Here is an 18827-nt window from a genome sequence, read left to right as displayed (position 1 = left end):
TGACTTTGAACTCCTGATCCTACTGACTCTACCCCATTAGCGCGGAGGTTACAGAGGCGTGCAGCTACATCAAACAGGGAGGGAGTCTCTTCAACTCTTTCAGGTTTGTTGTTTTCTGAGAACTGAGAAGTGGCAATTCCCCAGTGAGAGTGGCCTGCACTCTACGTCAGCCACAGTGCCGGAGTGATCAGTTCACACTGTGACTTGTGACTGTACCTCTCTGTAGCGGCATTTCGTTTGTGTTTACTGAATAAAGCCTGCCGGAAGATCAGAGAGTCAAACAGCCCCCCTGGCCAGCCTTACAGACCAGGCAGTGGTGACACACTTGTGTGCCATAGAGACCATGAAATAGTGGTGCATGCCATTAATCCCAGCACTAGAGAGGAATGTAAGGCTGCAGGAGACGGCTCTCAGACAGTCTCATTCTGAGATTGCTAAAGGCAGGATCGCCATTTCAGACTGAGGCAGAGGTAAGAGCCAGTGCCTGGCTGTTTTTCTCTTCTGACTTTCAGGTGGAACCCAAATTTTTGTCTCTGGTTTTTTATTTATCATGTTGCAGCTCTCCAAGGCGGTTTCTTTTCTGACATCTTTGTAACTCAGGCATAATTCACTCAAGTATTTACTCCAAGGTTATCTGGAGACAAGAAGAAAACAGCTAGAACCTAGCGGCACGGTTGTTTTCTTTGAAGGGTTTCTGCGGGTTTGGAATGAAAACGAACATCGAGATGAGCTGACTGATCTGATTGGAGCTTTCTGAAATCACAGACTCTTACAGCTTAGGAGTCTGCCACCTCGTGACGGGGTTGGAGGTGGAAAGCGGGGGTGGAGAGGTTGCGCTCACTGATGTCCAAAGAAAACGCTAGCAATGGTTATGATTTAGCACTGTTGACATCTAGTTTCCGCAACTGAAAATTAAAGATTCTGATAATGGTGTTGTTTATAGGCTATTGGCTATGGGATAGGAACTCTTTGTAGTCTACCTGCTAACTCGTTTAATCCTTGTTACAGCCATGTCATTGGCACTGTTACTTCTCCAGGTTTCAGATGTCCCAACACTGTAACTTAGCTGTAGGCACACAGCTGGCTGGCTTTCTACGGCTACCGTAGTCCTTTCCTTGGATTTAGTGGCTAAAGACAGTCTGTGCTCATCCCAGATTTTTATGGGCATGTGTCTGAGCATAGCCTCCCTAGATTCTCTGCGTGCTAAGGCCCAGTCGAGCCGTTGACCTAGTAGGACAGACTAGGGATCTGTAACTTGGGTGTTGGTGAGTAGGGTCTCAGCAACCTGAGACCTGTGGCTGTGGCTCCTCCTTGAAGTGCTTGTGGGTTTTGGTAGAAGTGGCTTCCTCGCAGCTGCAGAACTCTCGGCATCTGGATCTCAAAACAAGCAGAGCACCTGCTTCTGTTCAAAGTCTCACTTCCTTTGGTGAAGACCAGGTGGTAGCCTGGGATTTAATTAGCTTAATACTAACTGCTTAAGGGGCTGCAGTATATGTCATAAATCCTCAGCTTTAGTGTATAATGGAACATAATCATGGGAGCAACATTCATTTATCATGTTTGGTAGGCAGAAGGCCCACTAAAACAAGTCTTGTCCTTCTCAAGAGGAGGGTACTCCACAAACTGGGAAATAATGTCAAGACTCACAGAGTTGTCTTATACTTCTTGAAACCCAACCTGGCTCCAGGCTCCTCTCCAGTCAGTGACCTCAGCATTCTTGATCACAGCAACCATGTTCTTCATTTTCTTTTTGAAGAAAGTAAGCTTTCCATAGGATTCTAAATAAACTAACACAGCAGCTTCACACGCTCTGCTCATCAAACATTAATTCTCTGCATCCCTCTGACTTTGAAAATCAATTTCAAGAACCCACAACTATCCGTGGTTTTATATTTTTCTAGGGAAGAACTCTATAGTCTCTTTAGGCACTCTGGTTGTGTAACTTTTTCAGTATTCATGTCCTTTTGAACTTAGAACTTGCAGATTGAAACAAGTTCTCCTAGAGTAACTTCAGCTTTGCTCTGTGTCTTTGAAACAGATGAAGTGACTGAGAAGAAAGAGTGAGTTCAGCACCTGGCCTTTGCAGCCAGGACAGCATGGAGCAGCCATTCACTGTGAACTCGCTGGTAAGTTCTCCCAACTGACACTTTGGCTATGATTGAAAAACTCCAAAAGACGAACAGAAAGAACCGACTGTGGAGAGAATCACAACCACTTCAAGAAGCATAGCACTTCCTTACAGCCTTGTGTATGGCTGTGTCCTTTGAGGAAGTGACTAATAAAGCCATCTTTGCCAGACAAAAATATCATTTTACTGAAACATCTGTGAAATTTTAATCTGTGAGGTTAGATTCTAGGAGTGTAGATCCTTTCGAGAAACACTGGAGGGGATTTCAGCGTGGACATCACGTTGATTGCTTCAACCTCAGCTTCTCTACAGATAGAGAAGCTTTGCTTTGGTGGGTGGTAGGAACTGGAAAAGCATTGTGTGTTCAGTATGGCGGTGGCGGTGTTGCTTGTGCATCCTCCTTGTGTGCCTGCAGTTTTGAAACTCTCGCTCTTTTCACTTTCCCTCTACAGCCCTGCAGAATTCACACCTTCTCTAGCTGCATCCCTGAAGCGCAGGGTGTTGGAGGGGAAGTAACCAGGACTTTGAGAGCACATGTGCTTGTTTGGTGCCCCAGATCAGTCCCTAAATGTGAATATAGGATACCCTTCTGTAACATGAAGGGCCGGCTAGCTTGGGTTTTCTGTCCCACCCAGTACCCCACAACCGGCAGACCCCAAAGAAAAATCACACACAAGACTCCATAAGATTATAAAGCTGGTTGGCCCATTAGGTCAGGCTACTTATTAACTCTTATAACTTATGTTACCCCATTATCCTTACCTTTGTTAGCCACACGGCTCAGTACCTTTCCCAGCTGGGCAGGTTACATCCTGCCTCTTCGGTGGTCTGCGCAGGAATGGCAGAGGAAGCTTCCTGCTTTCCAGAATTCTCCTGTTCTCATTGCCCCACCTCTACTTCCTGTCTTGTTGATCTGCCTATACTTCCTGCCTGGCCAATCAGCATTTTATTGAAATACATGATTGACAGAATACAGATAATTCTCCCACACCATTTCCCTCTTTTTTTTTAAACAAAGGAAAATACCCATAGTCCATTTGTTGGGAATGTGGGCATAGTATTTCAGGGTACTTCCTGCTGGTTGAGGGTGCTGATAATCTTACGGGAACCTAAAGAAAATTTAGAGTTATAATCAAGTCCTGACTGGAGTATCCTGTGAGTCTTGATCATCTCAGGCAGCAGTCTTGAATCTGTTCTAGATGTAGAATTCAGACATCCAGGCCATCTGTTCCTACCGGAGATTTCTCAGGTGGTCTTCCTTGTTCAAACTGGATTTTTCTTAACTCAGAATGAATCCAGAGCCTCTCATTTTCTGTAGAAACAAAAGCAAAATCTCTTCTCCAAAGTATCATACCTTTTGACTTCAATTTTGAAGCCAAGGTATTTTCAAAATACCTATCTTGGGTTAGTTCAGCAGCATTTATAAACAAAAGTCCTTTAGCAGCTGTTGCTCCTTCCTCAGCATTCAAACAATTCAAAGAGAGCATAATGGCATACAGTATCAAGATTCTCTGTATATTTTCCATCTTTATGCAGCTTTACTTTAACCTCTATTTCTTTTAATTTTACTTTTACTTTTTGAGACAGGTTCTCTGTATATCTTTATATATATCTCTGTATATCTCTGTATATCTGTATATTCTCTGGAATAACTCTGTAGACCAGGCTGTCCCTGAACTCACGGAGAGCCTCCTGTCTCTGCCTCCCCAGTGCTGGGATTAAAGGTGTATGCTACTACACCTTGAACTCACAGAGATCCATCTGTCTCTGCCTCCCAGGCATTGGAATTAAAGGTGTGTACCACCACACCCAACTACTTTCTTTCTTCCTTTTTTACCCTAAGAACTTTAACCTTTAGCCTGCATATATTTTTAACACATAGTAAAACATTTAGAGGTTTTTTTTTTTGTCTTTGAATCTCTCTTTACTGTCTCTCTCTCTCTCTTTCTGACCACATGAGTCTAAAACCGTGGCTTTGAGGGCTGGATCTAGCCCATTCCTTAGCTTTCCAGCCTCATGGCTGAGATACCAGCCAGAGCTGTGTTCACTGCCACAACTCTATGGCGTTTCAAGGTCCTTGCCAGAAAGCAAGCTGCAGCGTTCTGCTCACAGACCACACTCAGTCAGACTGCCTGCCTAAAAGAGTCAGAGATTGCCCTGGCAGGACGGCCCAGAAAGCCGGCATTTTAAAACAGCGCAGCTTTTTTCCTGCTATGGCTGAAAACCGAAAAGCATGCCTTCAGCTTTTCATAGACACCGTTTAAGTGTTTTGCGGCAGGACCTCTTAAAGGAGCTGCAAAGTTTTGCAGCTAAAGCTGAGTCAGGAAGCCTCTTAGATGAGAGCATTTGCTTGCCCCTAGCAAACAGAGCAGACTCGAGAAATTGCTGCTACCAAGAAAACATGCTTTACTCTATTCTTTCCCAAGCTTTCTCAAGCTTTCTGTGGATTCAGTTATCCACATCTGGGCGCCATATGTAACATGCTTGGGTTTTCTGTCCCACCCAGTACCCCACAACCGGCAAACCCCAAAGAAAAATCACACACAAGACTCCATAAGATTATAAAGCTGGTTAGCCCGTTAGGTCGGGCTACTTATTAACTCTTATAACTTATGTTACCCCATTATCCTTATCTACGTTAGCCACACAGCTCAGTACCTTTCTCAGCTGGGCAGGTTGCATCCTGCCTCTTCGGTGGTCTGCGCAGGAATGGCAGAGGAAGCTTCCTGCTTTCCAGAATTCTCCTGTTCTCATTGCCCCGCATCTACTTCCTGTCTGGTTGACCTGCCTATACTTCCTGCCTGGCCAATCAGTGTTTTATTGAAATACATGATTGACAGAATACAAATAATTCTCCCACACCACTCTTTCATCTCTTTTGGCCCTCCTTTGTGCTATGCTCTCAGCCTATTGTATACAATAAATGGAAGCCGTTAAATTTTTCCTCCAGATGAAACCCACAGTGATGGCAACCCTGAGAGCAACAGTGGTCTGAATACCATTATCTACACAAAACACAGGCCCTGGACACATAAACAGCATAAAGAATTAGAAGTCCCTCGAACTTAAGTGGGTTGTAGCAAGAATGCTTTAATCCTGAGCAAGAATGACTTTCGGAGGCTCCTTGAGACGGAGGTGCTGCAGAAACCTTTGAACTTCCCGACCCCAAGTGGTCACAAGCTCCCATTCCTGTCCCTTTGTAGGGAAGTCTTCAGCAGCTTTTCTGAAATTAGAAAATTATTTAGAAAACTACAAGAACAGTACCGTGAGGTGTGGGTCAAAGTGCGAAAGTGTGTTTTTCTTTGTTACTTAGTACTTCATTTTTAATTGATAGAGTATTTTAAAATGTTTTATTAATTTTTAGAGAATTTCATATAGTCATACAATGTATTTTGATGATATTAGCTCCCTAATCCTCCTCTTACACTTCTCAGAGCTGTGGCTACCCACACTCCCTCCCAGCGTTACGCCTTTCCTTTTTATAATGGTCCACAGAGTCTGATTTGTGCTGCCTGTGAACTCATGGACATGGGATACTAAAGCATGATTAACCTACCGGAGGACCACACCTACAAGGAAAACCAAATCTCCCTCTCCAAAAATCCATCAACTGTCAAGAGCCCCTCAACTGGAAGTGGGGGCTCATGAGTCCCTCCCCACTTACGTTGGAATGCTCACTGATTTCATCTTGTATAGATCTTGTGCAATCAACCAGGCTGTCTGAATTCATGCGTGCATCTGACATGACAGGAAGACAGTCTTTTACCCCTCCTTGACCTCTGACTCTTATCTCTCTCTCCTCTTTCCTTATGGTCCTTGAACCTTGGAGGGTCTGTAATATAGATGTCCCTTTTGTGGCTGAGCACTGCGTAGACACTTAATTATTCTCTGTACTTTGACCAATTGTGAGTATCTGCATTAACTGCCATCTTCTGTAAAAATAAACTTCTTTGATATGGTCCAAGAGCTGTATAAGTCTATGGGTATTTAGAGAGCAATTTGATAATCTGTCTGTTTAGCAAAATAACAATAGTAAATCCTATGAGCTCCCAAACATGGGTTCTTGGCTAGCACCAAGCATGAATTTCCTTATGACCTTAAATTCAAGGAGAAAAGCAGTTGGTTACCTCCACAACATTCATGCCACTATTGCACCCAAGGGCATATCTCATCATATTAGTCATTATTGTATCTCACAGTGGTCATAGCTGGATAAGACTGCTGATAACCTTTCTCTGTCAGCAGCCTGAATAGCATCTTTCCCAAAAGAGAGGAACTTCCTGGTCAGTACTAACTTGACTTCTCCATGTATTGTTAACAAAGTATGTAGTGCCTTTAGCAATAGGGTCTTACTACCAAGTTCTAGTGAGAAAACAAGAGCAATGGTGATAGCCTGTATTGTGTAGGAGGTTTCCAGCACACCCCTCATAAACAGTGTGAGAGAAGGTATCATACACCTGGCCCTGTGCTTTGTATTTGGCACTCTCCGATGACTGGAAGAAACATTATTACCTGGATAAGATAACTGTAATTATATTTTTATGACTCTCTCTCTCTTTTGATAGACAGATATTTAAGAAGCTTGTAAAACAGGTTTCCATATGGCTTTTTCAAACGTCCTTGGTGTCAGTTTTCTCTTCTTGCCCCATTCTCTGCCCTTGCCCTTCATCCCCACCCTATTTATGCCTCTTTACCCATTATTCTCCTTCCTTTATCACCTGAGTCCTACTGTCTCTTGCTACCTTAAAATCTTTTTTTTAACCTTTCCTATCCCACCGATGACCCCCTTTCCAGTTTCCTGGCTTCTGTAGGTATTCCAAGTTAGATACACAAATCTAGAGATTTGATGCTAAGATCCACATTTGGCTAAGAGCACGCTCCATTTGTCTTTCTGGGTCTTTGGTTACCTCACTCAGGATAATGTTTCCTAATCTTGTCCATTAACCTGAAATTTTCATTATTTAATTTTTTTCTTTGCAACTGAATAAAATTCCATTGAATCTAGGGACCTCATCTTTATCATCCTTTGTGCAACTGATGGCATCTCGATTGTTTCCATGCCCTAGCTATTATAAATAGAGCAATGATGAACAAAGTTGAGTATGTGTCTCTGAAGCAGGAAAGAGAACAGTTTGGATATCTCTTTCGGTTTGTCGAGCAGTGATGTATCTGGATCATATGGTAGATCTATTTGTAGTTTTGAAGAACTCCCACACTTTTTCCCAAACTGGTTGCACCAGTTTGTACTCTGACCAACAGCACATAAGGGTTCTCTTCTCCCTACATCTTTGTCAGTGTTTGTTTTCTTTTGTGTTCTAAGTCTTAGCCATTCTGACTAGAATACAGTGAAATCTCAAAGTAGTTTCTATCTGTAATTTCTTGATGGCTAAGGATGGTGGATACTTTAAAAAATATCCCTTGGCCATCTGTGTTCCTTCATCTGAGAACTTTCTGCATACTGTTTATTGGGTTGTTTTGTTCATATTTATATTATTGAGTTCTTTCTATATTAGAGATGTTAGTCCTCTACCAGGTATATAGCTGGTGAATATTTTTCTTTTTAATGAAATTCTGTAGGCTGTGTCTTCAGTTAGTTAACAGGTTCCTTTGCAGTACAGGAACTTTCCAGTTGCATGAAGTCTCATTTGTTGATTGTTGATCTTATTTCCTGGGAAATTAGGGTCCTCTCAAAAAGTTCTTACTTGAGCCTGTATCCTGCTCTTTCTTCTAGAAGTTTTAGGTTTAGCATTGGAATCTATGATCCATTTGTAACTGATTTCTTTTTTTTATATTTATTTATTTATTATGTATACAATATTCTTTCTGCATGTATGCCTGAAGGCCAGAAGAGGGCACCAGACCTCATTACAGATGGTTGTGAGCCACCATGTGGTTGCTGGGAACTGAACTCAGGACCTTTGGAAGAGCAGGCGATGCCACTGAGCCATCTCTCCAGCCCTGTAACTGATTTCTTTTGCAGAATAAAAAGAAAGGTTCCAGTTACATTCTTCTACATGTAGACAGATAACAACTTTCTGTTAGAGATACTCTTTTCTACGATGTATTTTTTTTTCCATTTTTGTCAAAAACCAGTGACTGTAAGATGCATGAGCTTATATTTGGGTCCTTGATTCTATTCAACCAATCATGTTGACTGTTTTTGAACTTTTTTTTTTAAAACTACTATAGCTTTGTAATATAACTTGAAATCAGAAATGAAGATTCTCCCAGCAGTGTTTCTCTTGTTCAGGGTTGTCTTGGTTAACCCAAGTCTTTTGTGCTGTCATATGAATTTTAAAATTTCTTTTTCAATTTCTGTAAAGAATTGCATCAGAATTTTGATGAAGATTTCATTGACGCTGTAGATGGCGTCTGGTAGGATGACCATTTTCACTGTATTAATCCTACCTGCCCATGTGCGTGAGAGTTCTTTCCATCGTCTGGTGTCCTCTTTGGTTTCTTTCTTCAGTGTTTTAAAGTTTTCATTCTATAAGTTGGTTTCAAGTTTTTTGTTAAGCTTCTGTGAATGGGATTTCCAAGTTTATTTCTCAGTCTGTTTTTTTTATTGTTTTTTTTTGTCAGTATAATAGGAAGGCTGTTAATTTTATAGCCTACCATTCTTCTGAAAGTGGTTGCCTTCTCTAGAAGTTTCCTGGTGGAGTCTTTGGGGTATCTCAGATATGGAATTATTTGCAAATACCTTGGTCTCTTCTATTCCCATTTGTATCTCTTATTTCATTTTTTTGTATTATCACTCTAGCTAGAAATTCAAGCACTGTATTTTATAGGAGTAGTAACATACTTACCCTGATCTTAGTGAAAGTGCTTCAAGTTTTTCTGTTTCGTGTGATTGTTGGCTATTGGTGTCTCATATATACCTTTATTCGTTGAGATCTCTTCCTTCCATCCCTTCTTTCTTTCTACAGGAATTTTATCATGAGCAGATATTGGACTTTGCTAGAACATTTCTTTGACAAATTCCAACAGATTTTTAAAAAATATTTATAGACTATAGGATGTTAATTATATGTGTGTGTGTGTGTGTATATATATATATATATATATAATTACACACACACACACATACATACATACATACATACATACACACTCTGCAGGGATTGAAACAGGGCAGTTGTCATTTCCAGGTCTCTGTGTTAGAAACTTTCACATTATTATATAATTTGTGTCTTTTGTTATCCTATTATGCTTTAGAACTTTAAACTAATTCCTCCTGTCAGCTCTATTTTCGTTCCTAATGTCTAATGGAAGAAATGTGTTTTACTTTGGCATAAACTAAGGTAGGAAGAGCATATATTACATTGCTGCTCATCATATATCTCTAGTTTTGGAATTCCTAACCAAAAGAAAATAGATCAAAAAGTGTAAGGTGAGAATCAAAATTTTGTGTATCCTTTTATGATGGTCACTTGGACCAGAAACTTCTTTTCTTTGGGAATGTAGAAGACTAAATATTACTATTTCTTGGACTGTAGTTGGACCAGGTATGCCCATCAATCTGCAGGAAAGTTACCTGGAAACCTTGCCTGGCACTTCCTTGGGAAGGAATTAGCAGAAAAGAGCTTTCGTGTTCATTGCTACAGGTCCAACCAACAGTACCATCAGGCACAGGAGGTGGCTGCCTTCAGCATAATGGAACCTTAAGAAAAGTCTTATGGCTTTTGCTATATATTAAACCTTTAGAAACAAGAATCATTTCATGTTTCTAGTGTTTTACTTGCTATAAAGTTGGAAATAAAGTAAATCAAGTGACACAAGAAAAACTTACCTACCTAATCTCCTGTACTCTGCCCAGTGGCTCAGTTATTCATGGCAGAATAAAGCTATATCTGATTTAAATTTTTTTCAGAGCTTTCTACGGACTTTATTCAAACATTTTTGCCTTTACTGTAGTTGGGCTTACAAGTTACCCATATTTGAATAAGGAAGGCCGCAAGATGCTGAGTTTCTCTGGAGCAGCCTTATTCTTGGGCTGTGAAATAATGGTCAAGTGAAGCTGGAGAACGCACTGAGTCCTTCTGCGAACACTGACTGAAGCAGCAATTTTCCAGCCACCTCCTGAGGTCCTGAGTTTGTAGATCTTCAGTGGCGCCAGTTAGGAATTTGCATTTTTTTTTTATTTTTGAGAACAGCTGTCTTGCTGATGTTGCAGGTGCCTGGACCATACTCTTGAGACAGACAAGTCTGAACTTCGGGGAAAACAAGCTGTGGTCTGAGTGCTGTATTCATCGCCTTGGCAAGGAGCCAGGGCTGTTCATGGCCATATCGTTTACAGCTGCTTTAACATGTGGAGACCTGAATTCAAGTTGTAAAGAACATAAAATATCTACTACTGGGCCCTAAATAAATGGAAAAACAAAACAAAACAAGCCAGTCTTCGAGTCTGGCATTTCTGAGGCACAGAACCGTCTTAGTTATCCTTACTATGTATGCTTTGTGCATGTCTGAGAGTATACATCATGGCATTATTAGTAAAATTCAAAGATAGAAATAGAAATTACTTTTCTCCATAATTTATTATCATTTTCTCACTTGAGAACTAATTGATAACAATTGCTGTTAGATGGAAGTTTATTAGATTTATTTGTATTAAAAGAAAAATAATGGGGCAGGGGTGGGGCTTGGAGAGTGTTCTTTTTCTCTGAAAGGGCTTCACGGGGAGTTACCAGTGGTTTTTTGTTGTAATTTCTTTTGTATAGTGGCAGTGGAGGGGGACCCTAGAAACTCCCCATTAATTATTATATTGTGGGATAGAACCAAATCCTAATAATAACTTCAATGTAAACAACTTTCTGGAGAGCCTCAGAGTCCCGTGACGTGAGCCCTCCTGTGACCAGAATGATCCAGAATGGTTAACATGACAACTTACATGATGCTTATACCTAAAGCACTTGCAGACCCAGGAAATGCCACATGATTGTACTTTGAAACCTATGAAGAGGTCTTAGACAAATAAAAGTGTTTATCTTTTCCGGATGTGTGTCTCGGGTGTGACTGTGCACACAGGTCTTACACTGATCCTATCATTAACTCTTATAGAAGGATTTTCTGAGGTACTAGTATTGGGTTTGTGGTACAGAAATTACATGAATTAAATAGCTATGTAATTTTAAAAACCTATAATCAGATATTTAAATGTTTCATTGCAGAAAAAGTTGGCTGCAATGCCTGATCATACAGATGTTTCTCTAAGTCCAGAGGAGCGGGTCCGCGCCCTAAGCAAGCTTGGTTGTAATATCTCCATTAATGAAGACATCACCCCACGCCGTTACTTCAGGTCCGGAGTAGAAATGGAAAGGATGGCGTCTGTGTATTTGGAAGAAGGGAACCTGGAAAATGCCTTTGTTCTTTATAACAAATTTATAACGTAAGTCTTGTCTTAGAGGTCTTTAGAATGAGAAGCTTGAAACAATATTTATGTGATAATTTGACATGGCACTTTGGATACCATGAGAGTGTTCATATTCAGACCAGTTTGACCATCTTCTAAAAACGGAGTATATATGTTGATATACATTGAAACGCATCGAGATATCATCCATGAACCTCAGGAATGAGAGGGTCAGGAGGGGTGGAGGCTCTCTTCACGTGTATAGTTTCACATTTGGTGCCCTTTTCCTCCCGTAGCAAGATGCGCCTTCTGAGAGCAGGAGTTATATTGCTTCATCTAGAGCATGTCGAGTCCGCCATCGATACTTTAAAGATTTGATTTGAAGGTTTGAGAGCAGGAACACCTTGGGGAGCATGGGAGAGGTGTCATTTCTGACGAGGACACAGCAGTCCATTTCACACAGAATTCAGCAGCTGCTTTTGAGAAGCATTTGCTTGTTTATGCAAGAAGTTAATCTACAAAAGAACTTTCAGAATATTGAACAAGAGTGACTACACCACAATATCCATCAGAAACTACCGCATTTCCCCTCAGACGTGTGTTAGTAATGGATCCTAACTTTAGAGTTAGCGAAGGTGATTTTGGACTTCCCTTACAAGTTTGGTAATTTCACTGCCTAGAGGATCCCTTCTTAACAATAATGATGGACTCTAAGCTAAGCCTTTCATTTGAGTTTAAAGCCACGTGTTAATTAGTTTCATTAATTTGTTTTTAGTTGGAAAATTAATGTAATTTTTATGAAAATTAATGTAATTAATTAATGTAATAAAATCATAAATTGTGCATATTTATGTTTTTGTTTGCCTCTGTGGCTAAATCAAGCTAATTAACTTTTTATATCACCCACTTGCCAATTTTGATCGTGATAATATTTAAAAATTTGTTGTCTTGGCAACTTTCTAGGGTATAGTTATTTATAGATACCATGTTGTACAGCAGATCCCTAAACTTATTCATCCATCTGGAATTTTGAACTGTTACTGTTTTAAAAAAACTGTGTGTGCACGCACATGTATATGTGTATGTTTCAGATGGCTATGCATACTGTACATTTGTATACATGAGTGCAGGTGCATGCATACCACAGCATACACATATGGAGTTCAGAAAGTAGCCTCATGTGTCAGTCTTCCCTTCCACCTTGTCTGAAGTCAGTGTTTCATGTAGCTCAGATACCATGTACCAGGGAAAGGATGGAGTTCAATGCTTGTTCTTCTTGCCTCCACTTCCCAAGTCTTCAGGATTGCAAGCGTGCATCACTGTGTGTGGCATAGCCTTTGTCTTTTAAAAATCCCAAATGAGATCATGAAATACTCGTATTCTGTATTTTGTTCATTTTATTTATGATTACAGTAGTTCACGTGGCAGGATGTTATTCTGAAAACATTCAAGTTGAAAGAATAAAATATTTTTTTTAAAAAACTGGTTTTTTAATGATTCCACCAAAGAAGAAAGTAAAAACAATTTACATATTTAATTCCCAAGTTAGTAAGCTTGGAAACTTAAAGTGGAAATTTAAAGAATTAATGACTAACTTCACCCTGACTGGGAAAAATTAATGGTTACCAGAAATTTGAACAATAAATATGAAACTGAGGGTTGTCAACCACAGTTTATGGCCAAAATGCTGCAAAAGTTCTAGTTTCTGAAATATATTTTCAATATGTCATATATTTTCCACCTTCAGGTCTAATTTTGTGTAAACTCCCCCAGCACTCTCCTCATGAAGGAGAAAGCTCTGAGCATCTGTCTCAGTTAAGGTTTTTATTGCTGTGAAGAGACTGTGAGCATGGCAATTCTTATAAAGAAAACATTTAACTGAGGGGGTTTCACTTACAGTTTCAGAGGTTCAGTTCATTCTGATCACAAAGGCGAGCATGGCAGCATGCAGGCAAACGGGGTGCTGGAGCTAAGAATCCTACATTTTGTGGGCAACAACAAGTTGACTACCTGGCATTCTTAGGAAAGCTTGAGAAAAAGATCTCAAAGATCGCCCCCACAGTGTGACATACTTCCAATAGAAGGTGTGGCCCAGATTAAAGCTGTGCCCTCCAGCCTCAAGGTCTGGATTAAAGGTGTGTGTCACCCAGTCTTTTCCAAGAAGAACACACTTCCTCCAACAAGGCCACACTTCCTAACAGTACCACTTCCTATGAACTGATGGGGGCCAGATACATTCAAACTACCATCCGGTCTGTGATTTTACTGTTTCTGAAGTCTTTGGCAGCTAATACCTTTAGTTTAGCTTCTGCCAGCTTTAGCTGTCTCGTATCAGAAATGGAAGTTATGTTCATGTTTAGGTGTGACCTGTCACCCTGTCGTGAGGAGAAATTAAGTGAACCAGTAATTGCAAAGTACCCATATTAAATGATCTATACTCCACCATGATCTGTTAAGCAAAGGCTCAGCATTCGTTTTTCAAATCTGTATTGATCACTTATGGGCCAACACCATTCTTCATGCCAGGGATGCATCACAGAGTAAGAAGGAGAAACATCTGCCCCTGCAGACGAGCCATCTTCTTCCCTTCCCTGGGAGCAAGGCACCTGCCTTGTGTGGTTTTCTCTTCACCTCTGCGGAATCTTTTTCCTCCCAGGCGACTGGAAAATAACTTCCGTTTAACACGTCCGCTAGAGGTTCTGTTGCATCTCTCTTAGCTATGAATTTTCAATTACGAGTTTTTACCAACACACGACAGTGATACTAATTCAGGAAAGGTTGTTAGATCTTTTTCAGGGATGAAAGGGATTTATACCCCTGTTTGAAAATCTTACACATACGTAAGACGGTGCTGCGGTGGGTTCAAGTATGCAAGGCCCAGGAAGGACTAGAGCATGGAGGGAGCCTGTAGAGACCCTGACCTCATCCCTTGTCTGAGTTTGCTTTCTATTGTTGTGATAAAGGCCATGACCGAAAGTAGCTTGAGGGAAGGGTTTCTATTCCAACAAATGCTCTGATCACGAAGGGAAGTCAAGGCAAGTACCTGGATGCAGGAGCGCATGCAGAAGCCATGGAGGAACACCGCTTACAGTTTTGCTCCTCATGGCTAGGTCAACCTGCTTTCTTAAACAATCCAGGCCCAACTGCCATAGTAGACTGAGCTTCCCCACATTGGTTGTTAATCACGTAAAAGTCCTACAGATTGGCCTACAGGTCAGTCTGGAGGTGGCATTTTTTTCAGTTGAGGTTTGGCTTCCCAGATAATTTGAGCTTGTGTGAAGTTGACAAAAAAAAAAAAAAAAACTAACCAGCACAGCCCTGCTATTTTTTGTTTAGTATAAGTATAGTGTAGAGTCAGAATAATATACATACCGTTCTTTATTTAAGAAGTGGGTGGATACAAAGACCATAGTTAAATAAAAGTTGTTGCCAGGCAGTGATGGCACATGCCTTAAATTCCTGCACTCGAGGAGGCAGAAGCAGGAGGATCTCTGTGAGTTTGAGGCCAGCCTGGTCTACAGAGGGACAGCCACAGATATACAGAGAAACCCTGTCTCGGGGAGAAAAAAATGTTGTTGAGTGTAATTATTTTTTAAAAGAATGCTCATCAGAAACTGACACTGGCCTTTCCCTGGCACGGCATGCTAACGCTGTGTTTTCTCTTTCTCTAGATTGTTTGTCGAAAAGCTTCCTAGCCATAGAGATTACCAACAGTGTGAAGTACCAGAGAAGCAGGATATCATGAAGGTACACTGGGTTGAGCCTTCCCTGTGGGCTCAGATGTCCTGAAGTATATGTGATTGGTTCATAGCTTCCTCCTTGGCTTGTCCTCTAAAGAATGTAAAACCCCAAACCCCATTTCATCAGCCGTGACATTCTGATTTCCCCCTAATGCATTTAGTGGTTGTAATGGTGGCCATTCAAGGTGTCTAACTAAACTGGAAGAGAGAGAGAAGAGAATGTGCTCCATTAAGGCACACATGTAAGGCAGGAATTCCTTTACAGCTCCTCTCGGAGACTGAGATAACAGTTGTTCCCATGCACTTCCTTGAAGCAGTCACTTGAGCTGCTGGATTATTCTCCACAGGATTGAATAACTCTTTGGAAATCAGTCGTGATTTTTGCGGTAGCCTCACATTTTAGCTACAGTCCTGTGCTGTGTACTGTGTGTTTCAGTCCCTGAACCCTAGAGATGACAGTGGTTCCATTAACTTCTGTTGCCTAGTGACATCATTACCATCTTAGTTTATTAAGTGTATACGTTGATTTTTCTATAGTAACAAAATCACTGAAACATAAGTTTCTTGGGACATAGCCTTGTTGTTAAGTGGTTTGTAACCATTTGCCTCCTAGAAAGACATTTTCCTGAAGAGATTAGCTAGATATAAGAGAGGAGACTTGGGAACTAGTCCTAACTGGACCATCAGCTCCCTGTGTGAACCAATTTCATTAGGCTTTTCCTTCTCTCCTTCACAGGGAGGGTATGATAGGACTTTCTATCAAATTCCCTGGGTCTTTCCTGTCATTGAGAACCACTAAAGAAGTTGTCTGAGATCCTGACTTCCTCACTCCTCCCTGGAGATGTGAATCCAGGAGATCTGGGTTTAGCCTGGGACTCTGAGTTCTCATGAAAGGTCCCTCAGCTGCTTTTTACATCTGCCATGTGTAGGAATGCCTCCCCACTATAAACCCTTATGTCTCCCTTGTAATGCCAAGAATAAGTGACCTCCAAGTGCACGCGTGAAACTCTATTGGTACCTTCCTAAACAAAACGGTTATCTAACCAGTAGACTCAACGGAGATCTTCCAAAGGGAACACATACACAAACACAGCTCACGGTTTATTTTCCTCATTGCTAGAAGCTGTATTTTAAAATCCTAGAATAGATTTGGTTTTCTGAGACTATCTTTGCTTCTTCTAACTTGGTTTCTAACATACGTGCCAGCTGTTTCTCTTTCTCAGCTGATGTCCGGAAAGTGTGTACTGAAATTCCCACTAATTGATATGTGTATCTCTTTTTGAAAGACACTGAAGGAGATTGCCTTCCCAAGGACGGATGAATTGAAAAGGGACCTGATAAGAAAATACAACATAGAATACCAAGAGTATTTGCAAAGCAAAGTAAGTTCAATAGGCATATATAAATAAATAGTGGATTTATTTATCCACTGTTCTTTGTGTGTGTGTGTGAAAATGGTTTTTGAATTTTATTTCTGTATGAGTTTTTGAAATATGTGCATTTAAATTAAAAATTAAAGATGTAATGATGTAAATCTAATAAAAGATTCATGTAGCTGTCCAGATTGAGCATGTGCTCTAAGGATGCGGTATTTTCATTTCCTGAAACATCTAATAAAGAGTGCATTAGGAAATAGACTTCCTACAGTGGTTTAAATGGAGCCTCTGACTAAGTCATTCCAGTGTAACCTTGATCCAGATGGCTGATACATTTATTTTTCCAGATGAATAGAAGCGGCAGAAAGTAGACAAAAAAAAAAAAGCATGTTTTTGATGTATTTAATTATGTAGGCCTTGGAAATTTAAATTTAGTTCTTAAATAGTTTAGTCAACATTTCCTCAAGATAGAACAGTTAACCTTGTGGGTGAAACATAATCCTAGTTCCAGTGGGTGCTAGTTTCTGAATTTTTGTTACACAGTGAAAGGAGACTGAAGGGCATTGAAAGGGGAGATTGCCCAGTAAATCTAGGGGGTTCTCAGATTCCATATGCAAATTCTTAGGTCTTAAGAGGTTATTAGAGGTGTTGCTTTGCTTCTTTGTGGTTGGGTGACCATTTGCTTTGGAGGTCGCCAGCCTCACCGTCTCTTGGTGTCTCTTCGATCTCACTACTTCTGCTAACAGTCCCAGAGTTTAGGGGGCATCGCTGGAAGGCTGGTTAGCTAAACTGAAGAGGGAGTGAGGATTGTGCTCCTTCAGGGTGTCCCTGGGAGGAGCACATGGGACAGCTGTGCCCTGTGCTGCCGTGGTCACGATAGTGCTCCCACAGAGTCTACAGTCTTACCTCACATGCAGGTTTCTGGAGAGGTAGTGGCAGCAGCCAAGGCTAGGGAGAGGTTAAATCTACCTAAAGGCTCTGACTATGGGCAACACCTGCCTGCCCTGGTGCTTGTTAGAACTGTGGAATCCGTGCCCAATCAGAATTGCTAATGCTAACAAGGCCCAGGGTGATTCACATGAAGCATGGCTATAAAGTGAGTCCACTCTGCTCCCCCCACCTTTCTGCTGCTTTCAACACCAGTTGGAAAACTTACTACCCCCTTGGTATCCCTCTGTCCTAATAATGCCCAGATATTTTTGTTAGAACTGGGTGTTGGGATTCTTAATTTTTAACATGACTTTTGATTAGAAGAAATAGAAACACTTTTGGGAACCACTTCCCTGTGATTCCCATAACATATGTATGCATTCTAAAGGCAAAGACAGAAAGGTTCTGGAGAGCCCCAAGCCAAAGAGCATATTCCAGTACAGCAGCCACTAGCACAGAAGGCTGTTGGATACTTGAGTGTGACCGGTGTGCCTGAGAACTGCATTGCTAGTTCTATTTCGTCTCGGTTTGAATTTAAATAGCAGCATCTGGCAGCATCTGGCTACTAGCTGCCAGATTGGAAAATGCTGTTTAAGGGACAAGATCTTTTGTTTGAAGTGGTCTGAGGGGTCAGGAGGACAAGACATTGATATTCCGGTATTTAGAACCATGGGAATATAGAGCATGATTTCTGTGCTGCCTCTCATGAAATATGATGGATTTAGAAACTACTTTCTTTATCAAATTCAGCATTTTTCCTGTGGTGTTTACTTTTCTGTTTTCCTATGAATCTCTCTCCTTTCTCTCTCTGCCCCCACCCCACCCAGAAGACCAAAGAATCGAATAATTTCAGTTTGATGTTTTTGGCTTGGAAACTAACACTTTTTTTTTTTCCTGGCAACCATCTCCTCAGAACAAATACAATGCCGAAATTCTTAAAAAGTTGGAACATCAGAGACTGATCGAGGCAGAGCGGAAGCGGATAGCTCAGATGCGCCAGCAGCAACTAGAATCAGAACAGTTCCTGTTTTTCGAAGATCAGCTTAAGAAGCAAGAGTTGGCCCGCGGCCAGACACGAGGTCAAGACTCCCCGGTGCTGTCTGAGCAGACTGATGGAAGCAGACTGTCCTGCTTTTCCACCCACCAGAACAACTCTCTACGGAACGTATTTGCCGATCAGCCCCGTAAAAGCGATGGCAGCGATTTCGCTGATCACTCTCCTCCCGTGAACAGGGCCTTAAAGCCCGCGGCCACTCTGAGCGCGGTTCAGAGTAAGTCTCTAGGACGCAGGCGCACCGCCT

The 18827-nt window shown here is 41.2% G+C and overlaps 1 protein-coding gene across 4 annotated transcripts in view; it reads left to right on the top strand.

Annotated features, from left to right (window-relative positions):
• Window positions 1–18827, top strand: part of Stambpl1 (STAM binding protein like 1) — a 51392-nt gene that overhangs the window by 24201 nt on the left and 8364 nt on the right. For 3 of the 4 annotated variants that reach the window (XM_048438862.3, XM_048438863.3, XM_048438861.3), the window contains exons 2-6: window positions 2039–2126; window positions 11299–11516; window positions 15152–15227; window positions 16507–16602; window positions 18440–18797. In XM_048438862.3, the coding sequence (XP_048294819.1) occupies window positions 2097–2126; window positions 11299–11516; window positions 15152–15227; window positions 16507–16602; window positions 18440–18797 (778 nt within the window). In that variant the 5' untranslated portion in view covers window positions 2039–2096. Of the gene's footprint in view, window positions 1–202; window positions 471–2038; window positions 2127–11298; window positions 11517–15151; window positions 15228–16506; window positions 16603–18439; window positions 18798–18827 lie in introns of those variants that run through there. The other variant, XM_048438864.3, reaches the window with a different exon arrangement.

The sequence above is a fragment of the Myodes glareolus genome, chromosome 7 (genome assembly GCF_982192425.1).
Source record: "Myodes glareolus chromosome 7, mMyoGla1.1, whole genome shotgun sequence".
Lineage (NCBI taxonomy): Eukaryota > Metazoa > Chordata > Mammalia > Rodentia > Cricetidae > Myodes > Myodes glareolus.
This window is presented reverse-complemented; position numbering and strand designations above follow the sequence as displayed.